Genomic DNA, 15209 nt, shown 5'->3' on the forward strand with positions numbered 1-15209 from the left:
TGGACACACTGACCTCAGCCTCTCCAGATATAAGAAGAGCCTCACCCACATGCAAATTCCTCCTCCTGCTCTGGGTTCAAATGCCCTCTGCGCTGTGGGAGCTCACAGCTCTCTGCTCACACAGGCTGAGCTCTCTGGGAAGGCAGGTGTGGTCTAGAAGATGAGGCTGCTGGGTCTTCTCCTGTGCCTGGTCACAGCTCCCCAAGGGGAGTGTCCCCAGTGTCAGAGCTGGGCCTCTTTGGAGGGTGTCACAGCAGGTGACTGACAGGGTCTCCCTGTCCTTGTCCCCAGGTGTCCTGTGCCAGGTGCAGCTGCAGGAGTCAGGACCTGGCCTGGTGAAGCCCTCACAGACCCTGTCCCTCACCTGTGCTGTGTCTGGATTCTCCATCACAACCAGCTATTACTACTGGCAGTTGATTCATCAGTCCCCAGGGAAGGGGCTGGAGTGGACGGGGCTCATATGTTATGGTGGTAGCACTTACTACAGCCCATCCCTCAAGAGCCGAGCGTCCATCTCCAGAGACACGTCCAAGAACCAGTTCTCCCTGCAGCTGAACTGACCACCCAGGACACGGCCACCTATTACTGTGCCAGAGACACAGTGAGGGGACCTCAGTGTGAGCCAGACACAAACCTCCCTGCAGGGAGCCCAGGGTCAGCAGGGGGCGCTCAGCACACAGGGATCTCAGGGTCACCCAGGAGCAGGTGCAGAGGGAGGAGAGAGCAGTTCACCTGGTTCCTGAGGTTCCTCCCCAGCCAGCACCTGTCCTGACACCACCTTCCATGGAGATATTCGAGTTCTCTCCTCTCTCAGACCCTCAGAAAGGTTCTTCTTGTCTAGTTCAGGCTGGTCTGCAATTCTGTCAGCACAGACCCCACAATTTCATTTGTGAAGGTTTGATTTTGTTTTTCAATGACATTTCCTGACAGTGCCTTTAAAGTGGACTTTACCAACATGTGTTTTCAGCAGTGAGATTGAGTCCAGGTGCTCCTCCACTGAGCCCCATCCCAGCCCTGATTGCATCTCATTTTGACACAGCTTCTCCCCAGATTCCCAGGCTGGTCTTGGAAAGCTGTCCTCCTGCCTCAGCCTCCTGAGTACCTGGGCTCCAGGTGAGCTCACCATGCTCAGGGAACTTTATGAACTTCTGATGCCAGGTCTTACCCTCCATGCTCAGGGGGTCCCTGTCCCCTTCCCATGACTGCCTTCCCATTCCCAGTCCACCCAGGGTCTTCCAGACATTGTCAGGCCACAGTCCACACGTCTTCCTGGATCCTACACGTGCAGAGCCTTCCACTCCTGGGACCTTTGACAAGGTCTGCAGGCAGTGTGTGCTCCCCATGTTAAGGTGGGACAACCCTAGGGTGGTTGTAGTTAGAGACCATTGAGGCTGCCAAACCTCCTGCCATCACAGCACAACACCCTCAGAGTGGAATTAAATGATCCAAATGTCCAAGGACAGAGCTAAGAAATGCTGACCACAGGCCCTAAACCTGGTCAGATAAAGAGACATGTGTATGTTCAGAGTGAGCTTTGGTGTGTGTGAGTGTCCACCCCTCATGATGAGGCTCTGGACACCCACACCCCACACCTAGGACTCCAAAGGGTGGAGACACCCACTCCTCTTGCAGCTGGGCATGGCCTGTGGACAGGGGTGACCTGAGCAAGGTCTTGGAGAGAAAGGGCTGCCTGTGTAAAGTCCCAGGAGGGAGGGTGGTCAGCTCTGCATGGACTGTGGGAGCTGCAGGTCGGCTCTGCCAGTGCTCGGGACCCTGACCACACTCTGTGCACAGGACCACTCTGATCCCCATGTTGCTGCAAAGTGACCTCAAGTCTGAGAAGCCCAGGACCCCTGGCTGCTGGGCAGAGGCAGCTTCAGCCTGACTCACTTTCCAGCCCTGTGGCTGGACTGCAGGGTCACAGAGAGGGACGCCCTGGGCTCTGTTCCTGCTCACGTCAGTGCCCAGCTGTCCTGAGAGTCCAGCTCCAGTCTGGGTGAGGATGGGCATCAGCAATCTGTATACCCAGAGTGTCCTAAGCTGGTCCTGGTTCATGCCGTACAATTAAATCACTCCATGTGTTTTCACAACCTGTGTTGAGAGCTGCAGCACTGAGTCCATGTAAACTTCCATGTTACCAAGTGAGAGTTCAGTTTCATATTTATCATTTTAATTCTCTAATTGTGTCTTATAGCTATGTAAGTTTGTGTTGTTCACTTTGACACGTTCACAATCATATAAACATAACTTTATAGCAGAGAAGTTGCTTCCTGCCTCTCTTGTCTTCCTGAAATTTTTCTATGTGGTATCATCTCTTCATTTCATTTTCTATTTTTCTTCATATTAAATGTAAAAAACTGATTTTCCTTTGTTCCAGTCCTCTGATGACCAGAGAAGTAACTGAATAACAATCAAATATAGACAGCTTGTGGTATTTTAGTGAACAACATGAATATTGCACCTGAACAAAGACAGAATTGTCCCAGGGGCTCACTTTCCCCAGTGGTTCAGTTCCTGCCTCCTCTGCCTCTCCTCATGTTCAGAGGTGGATGGACAGATGCAAAGCACAGAAGTCGCTTCCTGTCTCGTTCTTCTGAATTCCTGTACCTACCATCATCTTCTCAACTTATATTCGGTTTTTCTTCTGACAAAGTAAAAATGCATTGATTTCCTCTGCTGAACGTCTTGGAAGGCTTAAGTTCATGAGCCTAATAAGAGTACCTCCTACAAAATTTTGTGTGTGTTTAATTGAACAAAATGCATGTTGCATCAGATATCAAAACGCATTTTCCCAGGGGCTACCTTTCCCCAGCGGTTTGGTTTCTCTCCCCTTTGCCTCAATGAAACCTCAGGACGGGCTCTGGGGCCTCACTCAGCCCCTTCCTGATCCTGGTGGATGCTGTGATGATGCTCACTGAACACAGTGGCTCTCATTGTCAGGGAGTCTGTATGGGATTGTTTATTGTGCTTTTCTGAGAACAGTATCTGCACATAGTTAAGTAGGTTAGATTAAGGATTGTAGAGTTGAATGTATTTGAAGGAACCAAGTAAACAAAGATGTGCTGTGTTTTGTCTTTCAAAGGAGATGGTGTGTGATCATCAACGTCACTAAGAACGTCAGCCTCTCTCTCCATCATACACACATCTGGCCATTCCAGCTGTATTTTCATAGTCACACTGAAACCCAGTCCTTGTGAGGCAGAGGACAGCACCCTGACACATGGGTGAGGGGGACATGATGGACCCAGGCTGTGCACACCAGCTGTTCATCACCTGTCCCTCCCTGGTGTTGGGATCCCCCAGATGCTGGGCTGCAGTCACTGTGAAGCACAGCCTGGCTGTGGTCACAGGTGCATGTGAGCTGCAGGGCACCAGGACAAGGCCCTCTCTGCACCTGGTCCTCACCACCCACCCCACCCTCACCCTCCCTGCACCTTCCCATCTCCAGGGGTCACTGGTCCTCTCTCTGTCCAGGAGGCTGATGCAGTAGCTTCCCCACATGATGCTGGGGTGGTGATGGCCTCCCTCTTCCTGACTTAGGTCAGCTAGGTCCATGTGCTCCAGGTCCATGCCCATGGTCAGGAGGGACAGGACGCCATTCTCCTAGGCTAAGGTTCAACTCCTCTGTGGACAGCTTACTCTCCACATCACCACTAATGGTCACCCCTGGCATCCAGGTCCCACCTGCTGTGCACACTGGACAGTGGTCCTGACCCCAGTCCTCAGGCTGGTCCACCCCATGTCTCTGCTCACCCAGGCTGTGCTGCAGAGGTTGGAGTCTCTTGCCTACTGCTCTCCTAGCTGGCCCTGCAGCTGGTAGACCTAGAGTGGTGGGTCCATAATGGGCCTTGCTTCCAGGCTCCACTAGCCATGACCCCAGGGACTCTTTGTAGGGGCTGCACCTGTGACAAAGCTCTTCCTGAGCCCCAGGGCCACCCAGGTTTTCCTCTGGACACAGATGGAAGAGGACTCACCTCGGCAGCATTGGCACCTGTGTGCCTGCAGAGTCAGCCACATGGGTGCTGCCAGGTTTGCTGCTGGAGAGACGATTCCAGCACACAGATCACCCTGGCACAGACACTTTACCCAGTCCAGGGCTGCATCCTTAGCTGTTTACTGTGACTACTTCTGTCACCAGCTCCAGTGTGAGCTGATCCAGGCTGTGGGGCTCTGAGCAGCTCCAGAGGCTGATGATGTGCAATGAGAGAGCTGCACTGCAGCAGGTTCTGGAGACCAGGATGCAGACCTCAAGGTGCTGTTCCTGCCCAGGGCTTCCTCAGGCTGCTCCACCACATGGCAGGAAGGCAGGAGGCAGAGAGGGGCAGCTGGGCTGGATGCCCGGAGTGGGGCTGGGATCACACTGGGGACTCAGCATGCCAGTGTGGGGAGCCTCCTTATTTAGCAGAATCTGACTAGGTTGAGCCACGGGACGCAGAGGCCTGGCTTCTAGGAACTGCAGGGAAGTAGGTGGTGCTGCCTGGGAGTGTTTCCCTGTCTCCTTCTGGAATTTCCCCCTAAGTGCATGGCTCCCCTGACTCAACCCTATCTTGTCCATCACAGAAGAAGCTCCTGCTGCTCTTGCCCCTTTTACCTGCATATTATGAATAAAGCAGAGTTGGGTGACTCCGTGGTTCTGAAGAGGGCAGAGCTGGTATGGCCAGACCTGTCACACGTCCCTCTCTCACAAATAAGGTACTGTCTCTTGTGTGGTCATTGAGTAGGTAAGTGTTTTGGGAAATAAAAATCCTCCACCATCCTCCAGTTAACCCTTTCCTCCCCCACGTGGTCATGGCAGAGACGACCCTGACAGGCCAGGAAGTCACTCTGCCAGCCCTAGGGGAATCCAGGTGGCCTGGCCAAGGATGTGAATTGTCTCACTATTCTGGGACCACAAGGACATGCTGAGGTGACAGAGCAGCAGCCTTAAGGGAACGTGGCTGCCCATGTCACTCCCACCTGCTCTCAGGGCTGCTCTGCCTGGGCCTCCACCCAGAGCTGCTATAGAGCAGGAGGACATGCAAATAGGGCCTCCCTCTGCTCATGAAAACCAGCCACCCTGACCCTGCAGCTCTGCACAGGAGCCCAGCCCTGGACTCCAGCTCATCCCACTCAGTGGTCAGGACTCAACACAGGCTGCTCACCATGGACTGTGTGCTCAGCTGGGTTTTCCTTGTGGCTGTTTTCAAAGGTGATTAATAGAGAACAGAGATCCTGAGTGTGTGAGTGGACAGGAGTGAGAGAAAGAGTGGATGAGTGAGTGTCCTGACCAGGCTGCCTCTGTGTTTGCAGGTGTGCAGTGTGAGGTGCAGCTGGTGGAGTCTGGGGGAGGCCTGGTGCAGCCTGGAGGGACCCTGCGACTCTCCTGTGCAGCCTCTGGATTCACCTTCAGTAGCTACTGGATGGACTGGGTCCGGCAGGCTCCAGGGAAGGGGCTGGAGTGGGTTGCAGCAATTAGCAGTGGTGGTGGTAGCACCTACTACCCAGACTCTGTGAAGGGCCGGTTCACCATCTCCAGAGACAACTCCAAGAACACGCTGTACCTGCAAATGAGCAGCCTGAGAGCCGAGGACACGGCCACCTATTACTGTGCCAGAGACACAGTGAGGGGACCTCAGTGTGAGCCCAGACACAAACCTCCCTGCAGGGTGCCCAGGGCCAGCAGGGGGCGCTCAGCACACAGGGAGCTCAGGGTCACCCAGGAGCAGGTGCAGAGGGGTTGAGGGCAGATTCCAGCATCTGGGCCTCTCCATGTACCAGCTTCCCAGGGGAGCTCTGTGGACGTGTTCTGTACTAATTGGTAGTGTATCTGAAGAGAACAATTGGGTTTTCACTTTATACTTCCTTTTTCATCGTGCCTCATAATCATGGATGATATAGCATTTCAATTGACGTAACTGCACAGTCATGGAGTAGGACCTCCTCCTCTTCCATCCCTGCCACTTCCTCTCCCTGCTCTTTACTCTTTTCCTCTTTGCCCTTTTTTCTTTTTTGTCCAACAGATCTTGTGTGTGTGTGTGTGTGTGTTTGTGTGTCTTGGGGCAGGGTTTGTGGGCCTTTGTTTGTTTGTGTGTGTGTGTGTGTGTGTGTGTGTGTGTGTGTTTTACTTAGTGCCATTTAGAGAACATAAGGGACATTCACACTGGCACCTCCTGCAGGTACACAGGGTAGCCTGGTCAGTTTCGTTCCTCCTCCCTCCCGTCTCCTGCCCTCAACCTCACCCTCAATCCCCTTCTCTACCTCCTAATCCCTCTTCTGGTTCCCAGCAATTCCTCTCAGCTGTTTTTCTCTTTGTGTAAACGATTTCATTTGTGAGTGTTTTAGTCACATTTTTTCACTGATCTGTCTAAAGGATCTGACAAGAAAAATTTCAGGAGGAAATGTTTATTTGAGGCCTCATGATTTCAGAGGTCTCAGTCCATAGAAGGCTGCTCCATTCCTTGAGGCTCGAGATGAGGCTGAACATCATGGTATAGGAGGTGGTGGAAGGAAGAAACTCACATCAGGGTGATCAGTAAGCAGTGAGTCTACACTCTCCAGACTCAGAACAGACACCCCAAAGTCATGCCCTAATTCCAATTTCCTCCAGCCACAACATCCCACTTCAGTTCATCCCACATGGGATTCACTCACTGATTGGGGTAAGACTCTTACAACCCAATCACTTCTCCTCTGAACTGTCCTGCATTGTCTCACTTGGGAGCATTTGTGGGACAGTTCACATCCAAACCATAAAGTTCTGCTCCTGACTCCCAAAACTCACAACCATCTCACAAGGAAATCATGCCTTGTCCATTTTCCAGAGTGCCCATGGTCTCAGCAGTGCTGAGATTGCTCAAAGTTCAAGTCCACAGATTCCTCTGGAGCTCAGGCATTCTCGCCTGGAGATCTCCTGTAACATTAAAAGCAATTTAAAAATATCCAACACATAAAGGTACTGAGTAAACATTTCCATTTACAAAACTAGGAGCATAGAAGGAAGGGATAGAACCAAAGCAGGACTGAAATCAAACTGGGCAAACACTTCCCATAGTTGGATGTCCAGTATTTGAGGTGTGTGGCATCTTGATATTCTCTCCAATGTCATGTGTGTAGCTCCATCCCTGTGGCCTTGTGTCTTGCAGCCCACGAGTCCTTCCTGTTGGCTTGTTTCTGCTCAATTTTTGCTGTTTTCTCAGGACTGTGTCCCACGTTACTGGTGTATTTAATCTCAGGAGTTTCCACCACAGCGTCGACTTCCTCCTCACATCCCCACACGTTGAATTCTTGGGTGTGACAACAGGTACTGTACCCTGTACACCTGCCTGGCCTCCCAGGCCTTCCTCTGAAATCCTGGTGGAAGCCTCCATGACGCCGTAACTCCAGCACCCTGCAATCCTTCATAACCAGCACCACATGGTCGACACCAAGTTCTGCTGCTATCTTGTACAGTAGCCAAGCCTGCAGGGGCCCTGGCTGCAGCAGCTTCTGAGGGTCTGGGTGGCTGAGCACATTGAAAAACTTCCTGGGTCCCCTTGTGTAAGAAAGCTGCCCTACTGGTCTCTTCTCGAGAGAATTTTCACCTTTACTCCTTTGAGCTTGAGCTTGGTGTGTTCTTGGCAGCTTGTGAGATGCCCGGAAGTCATCATTCTCATTGTCTCCAGGCATGGTCCTTAGCATTGTCTCCAGGCATGGTCCTTAGCATTGTCTCCTGGCATGGTCTTTAGCACCGTCTCCAGGCATGGTCCTCAGCATCGTCTCCAGGCATGGTCCTTAGCATCGTCTCCAGGCATGGTCCTCAGCATCGTCTCCAGGCATGGTCCTTAGCATCGTCTCCAGGTATGGTCCTTAGCATCATCTCCAGGCATGGTCCTTAGCATCGTCTCCAGGCATGGTCTTTAGCATCGTCTCCAGGCATGGTCCTTAGCATCGTCTCCAGGCATGGTTTTTAGCATGGTCTCCAGGCATGGTCTTTAGCATTGTCTCCAGGCATGGTCTTTAGCATTGTCTACAGGCAGGGTCTTTAGCATTGTCTCCAGGCATGGTCCTTAGCATTGTCTCCAGGCATGGTCTTTAGCATCTTCTCCAGGCATGGTCTTTAGCATTGTCTCCAGGCATGGTCTTTAGCATTGTCTCCAGACTTGGTCTTTAGCATTGTCTCCAGGCATGGTCTTTAGCATCCTCTCCAGGCATGGTATTTAGCGTTGTCTCTAGACATGGTCTTATAGCATTGTCTCTAAAAACAAAGACTGAGTAAGTCAGTGCTGTCTTGTGACAGCCTTCCAGCACCCCCTAAACCAACGGCTCTCCTGTCACACGTAAATATCCACTTCAGTTCAAGAGAGGGACACATCTCAGAAGGCACCCTGGCCTCAGCCTCATGCAAATTACTCCTCCTGCTCTGGGTTCAAATGCCCTTCTGGGGCCTGGGAGCTCCCAGCTCTCAGCTCACACAGGGCTGAGCTCTCTGGAAATGCCTGTGTGGTCTAGAAGATGAGGCTGCTGGGTCTCCTCCTGTGCGTGGTCACAGCTCCCCACAGTGAGTGTCCCCAGTGTCAGAGCTGGGTCCACAGGGAGATGGTGACTGCAGGTGACTGACAGGGTCTCCCTTTCCTTGTCCCCAGGTTCAGGTGCAACTGCAGGAGTCAGGACCTGGCCTGGTGAAGCCCTCACAGACCCTGTCCCTCACCTGTGCTGTGTCTGGTTACTCCATCACAAGACGTGGTTACTAATAGCAATGGATCCATCAGCCCCCCAGGGAAGGGGCTATAGTGGATAGGGTGCATATGGTACGATGGTAGCATTAACTACAGCCCATCCCTCAAGAGCCAAGTGTCCATCTCCAGAGACATGTCCAAGAACCAGATCTTCCTGCAGCTCAGCTCCCTGTCCACCCAAGATACAGTCACCTATTACTGTGCCAGAGACACAGTGAGGGGACCTCAGTGTGAGCCCAGACACAAACTTCCCTGCAGGGTCCCTAGAGCCAGCACGGATTGCTCAGCACACAGGGAGCTCAGGTGCCACCTTCAGAGCAGGCTTGGAGATGAGTGAGTGGTTTCTCTCCACCTGATCTGGGTGTCCATTGATTCCAACACGGGGAATTGAGGCTCTTATCTGCCTCAATTCTTCCCCTGATGTTGTCTTATGAGGTCAGTCATGTCCTTCTCCACAGATCTCAGTCCTGACTGCACAGTAGCTGTGTGAATCCATGTGTCCATGTGCACATGGATGTTTTTGTATTATGTGTGTATGTGTGTCTGGGTGTTTTGTGTGTTGTGTGTCTGGATGGGTGAGACCCCTGGAAGGCAGATTCTCCTATGTGTCACATTGCTGTCCCTGAGTTCCAGGCCTGCCTCCTGCTCCAGCCAGCCAGTCTCTGAGCAGCTGAAGAGGAGCCACATGGGGAGAGCTCAGCAGGCTCTCAGGCACCTCGACCCATCACACCTACGATCCTGCCAGGGGCTCTTTACACACTGACCTGGACTCACACCTCCCCAGGGCAGGCAGGTGTAAGCTCTCACCATTGTGCAGCCTCATCTTCCAGAGTTGATCCCAGGATCCCAGAGAGCCTCAGACACACACACACAACACACACACACAGACACACACACACATATTAGGAACTTCTAGAGACCTCACACACACATACACACACACACACACACACACACACACATTAGGACCTCCTAGAGACTTCACATGCACACACACCAAACACACACACACACAATGTAGGACCTCCTAGTAACCTCACACACACAATTTAGGACGTCCCAGGAAACTCAGATACACACACAAACACACACACACACACATGCATGCATTAGAACCTCCCAGGGACCTCAGACATACACACACACACACACACACACACACATATGTGTGCAAATACAGTAGGACCTCCCAAAAACCTAAGAAACACACACACATACACACACAAGGAATAGAAATACCTAGAGATGTCTCTCTCTCTCTCTCTCTCTCTCTCTCTCTCTCTCTCTCTCTCTCTGTCACACACACACACACACACACACACACACATATGAATTAGCACCACTCAGGAAATTCACACACGAAAAACACACAAAAACACATACATTACAACTTCCTAGGAAGCTCACACACATGCACACACCACACAAACACACTTACTTTAGGAACCCTAGAAACCTCAGACACATACACAAATTTTGACCTTATAGGAACCAAGGCACACCCACACATTCACGCACATGAGTTAGCACCTCCCAGGAATCTCACAAACACACACAAACGCATTATCACCTCCCAGGAATTTCACACACACACACACACACAAGTACACACACATTAGGACTTCCCAGAGTCCACACACACACATACACGGACCTACCAGAGACCTCACACACACACATACTATGATTTCTCAGAAATCTCACACACACACACACACACACACACACACACTCAAACACACACACCTGAAATGGAAACCTGTGTCTGCTGCTCAGCCTCCCACACAGTGTCCTTAGCTGTCATCAGAATCATCCATTGACAACATGGTTCTCCTGGTGACTGCCCACCTGCCCTCCTCCCTTGGCCACATCTCCACCTGCTCTCACCCTGATGAGCTCTCCACACCCTGGTCAGTCATTGCCTGAGGTTTCCCTGGGCACATAGCATCCTGCTTGTGGAAGTGGGTCCACAAGGTCCTCCTGCTGTTCTGCTCCTACCAAGGTCCATGGCAGTGTCTGGAGTCACCCTGGGTGTCTGCAGGGCAGTGGGGCTTCTCCTGGCTCCTGGGATGGTAGGGAGCTCAAAGCTCCTCGCATCTCACAACCACGACCCCAAATGCCAGTTCCGATGAGGCTCAGAGCCTCTGGTGCCCACCATAAGCCTCATCTCAGCTCATCCCACAAATGAATTTGCTGTGACTCTCCTACTAACCTGGAAACCCACAGCACAGCTGGTCTCTGTGCACAGAGGACACTGCTCACTCCTCACACGTGTCCCCTGAGTGGGACCTAGCATGGGACCTGAGAATGGACCTAGGAAGAAGCAGGCGGCCCACAGCACAGGCAGGAACAGGAAAAGGGCAAGTCACACACTCGTGGGAGCTGGAGCCCAGCTCTATCCTCAGGTCCTTGAAGATGAGGTTGAGCCAGGCCTGGCCTGGGACTATACCCAGCCATTCTGTGAGCAGGAGACTTGGGGATCTAGGTGTTCAACGCATGGGAAAAAGTGGCAGAAGCCATTCTTGGGATGCCAAGGCATTGTGGCAGGTTCAAACAAGTCCACAATTATGAAGCAGGCAGCCCTCCACCTGTGGGTCCTACAGATACCAGAGCCTCAACCAAGGCTGCTGAACTCTGGCTGAGTCTATCCGTCATCTGTCTATCATCTTTCTGTCTTCTATCACTTTCATTTCTTACCTGCCTTTCTCTTCTCTCCATATGTTTGTGTCTGCATGTGTATAATCAAACACAGGTCTCTCTGTTTGTAATCTGTCATTCACCTGTCATTATTTTAACAACCATCTATTTATCTATTTAACTGCTTAGTTGAGATGTCATCAATACAACAAGTTCAGTGAACTTAATGAACCCATCTCTCTGAACAAACTGCATGAAGAACCACCTAGAATGAAAAATTTCATCTTGACTGATAGTTTCAGAGGGTCAGTACATGGCCATCCAACTTTCTAACGCTGGGTCTCAGGCGAGGCAAATCCCCAAGGTGAAATGTAGGTGGAGGCAGCAGGTGTAGGTCTTGGTGGGCAGGAATAAGATAGAAAGTCAAGAGGGGCTGGGGGACAATGACAGTGTCCCCAGGCACTCGTTACCCACCTACAGGTGCCACCCAGGTAGTCCATTCTGACGAGGATGACTGATGTGTTTGCAGCTCACATTCTGATCTTTTCACTACCAGCAATAAGACAGAGGTTGTGGGCGGTCACCTCATATCCACACCATAACCTTCCAACCTTGGAACCCAAATCTCATGTCCATCTCTCAGTGAATGTGGTTCTTCTCTCAGAGTCGTCATGGAGTGACTATTTCCTGCATTTCCCAAAAGGCCAACTTCAGGGTCTCACCTCACTAAAGGCAAACACTTGGCTGGTAGCTCCTGTAAAACTCAGAAGCAGGTCATATATATCCACACTTGGGCATCAAGTAAACAGGTCTAGGGCCTAGAGAGAACAGATGGAGAAAAGAGAGGAAAGAAGACCCACCTGGGCAAGCCAGTCCTTTGGCTCCAGCTCTGGCCCCAGTATCACATGAAGGAGAGAGGTGTTCTCCTAAGTGATTAGCCTGCCTGACTCTGTGGTGCTGCCTGCTGCTGCTCTCATGGCCTCTCCCATATCCTGGCTCTCGCCACTGCCAGCAGCCCTCCTTGGGAGACAGTGCACATGACTGCCATCTCTGAGTTTCTGGAGTCTGCATTCCAGCTTCAGGCTCACATTCACAGGTCCAATCATCAACTTCCTCAGACTGACCACAGGGATTCCAGACATTGTACTCATTGCTGGCCTCCCAGAACTACTTCGAAGGACCAGTGAAGTCCTCCATGAATAACTCACTCCAGCATCCTGCATTCTGAAAGAACCAGCTCTCTGGGCATGATACCAAGGTATGCTGGAAGCTCAGACAGGAACTGAGCACACTGGGGTCATGGCTGCTCTGGACTCTTAGTGCCCAGGATGGAGAATGGAGAAGCCACATCCTAGTTCTCTGATGTGAGCAGAGGCCCCACTATCTCTTCTCATGGGATCTCCCTTCTACATTCCTGACACTGCAATGGGTGTGATCTTGCAAATTCCTGAGAGATCCTTGAGGCATCTGTACTGCTTTCTGGGTAGAGTACTTAGCATCCCCTTTTGTCTGTAATCTCTTCCAAAACTCCAACTTTCTTACCCCAGCTTTACATGTACAATTCTGACTCTTCTCCAAGTCTTCAAATCCTTCTGCTCTGTATTCTGCTCCTGATTATCAACATAGACCTGCTCATAACAAAGAGCAGTACTTATGCCACCTCCTGCAGTTGTGCTGCCTTGAATCTTCCACCACCAGATTAACTAGTTCCTTACCTTTAATTCAGCCTCCCAGAACTCCTCAGAAATAGGAAAGTGTAGGCATGCTCTCTGCTGGAATACACCATGAATTGCCTCCCTTCCAGCTCCCCAGGGAGTCCTCATTTCCCTTGGAATCCTCATGAGCATGGTTTTCATTCCTATCAGCCTTCTGGCCCTCTGAGCTCCCACCACAATAGCCCATGAGCCTTGCTTACACCTTGAAGGCTTCTCCATCCTGCATCCTCAGGCTTTCCCACTTTCTTTACTAAAACCAGTTCTAAAGACTTGAATCTCATAGATAAACTTGTCATAGATGGACCCCTCTCCTGGTACTAATTTCTGAGGCAGTCATCTTTCCTTCCCTGTGTGTAAACACCTGACAAGACCAATGTAGAGCATGTCAGTTTTGCTCTGGCTCCAGGTTGTAGAAGGTCACTGCACTGCTATGGACCTGAGGGAGGCAGAGCCTGCTGGTGGAAGGGCAGCAAAGGACGAAGGTGCTCACCTCGTGGTGGCCATCAAACACGGGGGAATTCATGGGAATTACAGAGAAGAGGGAACTCTCCAGAACACCCCCAGTGACTCCCCTCCTTAGCACTGTCTCACCTGCTTAAATCGCCACCCATCAGGTCCATCAAACTAGGATCACCTACAAGCTGCAGAGCTCCTGACCTAATCTTCCCACATCTGACTCTTCTGCACAAACACAGGAGCTTGGGGACAGTCCATCTCCAACCTGCAACAGGGATCTGAGCAGAGCAGAGGAGCAGGCCAAGGGAAGGAAGGAGCGAAGGGAACGGGAATGAATGGGAGCAAATCACAGTCCAAGCTGCATGGTTTCATCAAAGTGTGTGCAATCCTATAGAGATCTGTGATGAATTAAAAATCTGTTTTTAATATTCAGGGTCTTTTTTCACATCAAAATATGTTGCACACAGTTTTTCTGTTCTGTAAAAAAAATTCCACTGGGGTTATGATAGGAAGTGCTCCAAAACCATAGCTCTACTTGAGAATTAAAACAGGGTAGTACTTAAATATTTGTATATCAGGGACCCTGGGTTTCCTTTAATTGCCTTGTTATAGTTTTTCTCATATATTTTATAATAGTCAAAATCTCACTTTAAACATTAACTTTACACTTATTATTTTACAGATTTATATGTTTTTTATTCACAAATAATGTTGTTTGTCTTGTTCTTTTCTCATGGCAGGAAGGCCCCTGGAGTGTAACAGGCTCACCTGGCTCTGCAGGTTGGGGTCTGCTCCTCCCTCCCTGTCCCACAGCAGCCTCCCTCCTGTCAGGTCCTCACACGATGGAGCATGTTCATGTGCCATTCTGTGTCATTCTACTGCTTCTCCTTCTACCATGTCCTGTAGGAAGGCAGCCTGATCACTATTTAGACTGTCTTTTAAATTACATTGGAGAGGGTCTTAGTCACCGTTTGCATTGCTGTGACTGGTATATATGTCATGGACCATGTGAAGAGGACACAGTTATTTCTGCTTACAATTTCAGAGGTCTCAGTCCACAGGAGGTGAACACCATAGCTCTAGTCCATAGGTGAGGTGGCCGATCATGGCAGAGCAGTGTGGTGGAAGAACATGGCTCAGCTAGACTAATCGCTGATGGAGGGGCGTAGAAAGAGAGAGCTCTACTCACCAGAAACATAATAAAACTCAAAAGCACGGCCCCGTGACCTGCCTCCAACAAACACACCCATCCTACATTTGGTTTCCACCCATATATGTTGGGAGAAATCCTAGTTCCTGGCTGGCCACAGTGAACTTCTCAAGTGTGTACACTTGCAGGGAGGAGTGTTCTGCTTCTACCTAGGAAAGTAAACAACTGCCCCACGTTGACCTAGTGTTACCAAGAGAACCCGTATAGGAACCTGGTGTTCTGATCCCCCGTGGCACATTGTGATTGGGCAAGAAACTTATAAAATGTATGACTCTTCCCACAATAAACGAGTTTGCAAGATGCTGGCCACAAGCCTGCTCCCACCCAACTCCCGAGTCTGGGGGTCTTGACTCCACAGCCTTACCTGCAGCTGAGCTAGCCTGGCACCACTACATTTTGCACCCACGTGCCTCCTCTACTCACGCACCTCGGGATTGGCGAGTCCCCCCTGATTCGGTGAGGACCCCTTCATGTTTGGTGTGCTGAGGGTCCTGTGAG

The 15209-nt window shown here is 51.0% G+C and overlaps 1 gene segment (V, D, J or C); it reads left to right on the plus strand.

Annotated features, from left to right (window-relative positions):
• Window positions 1-5028: 5028 nt before the first annotated feature.
• Window positions 5029-5720, plus strand: LOC124974729 (immunoglobulin heavy variable 3-23-like). The segment is given in 2 exon segments: window positions 5029-5188; window positions 5290-5720. Coding segments are annotated over 2 exon segments (579 nt in total).
• The last annotated feature ends 9489 nt before the right edge of the window (window positions 5721-15209 follow it).

Source organism: Sciurus carolinensis, unplaced genomic scaffold (assembly GCF_902686445.1).
Source record: "Sciurus carolinensis unplaced genomic scaffold, mSciCar1.2, whole genome shotgun sequence".
Classification (NCBI taxonomy): Eukaryota; Metazoa; Chordata; class Mammalia; order Rodentia; family Sciuridae; genus Sciurus; species Sciurus carolinensis.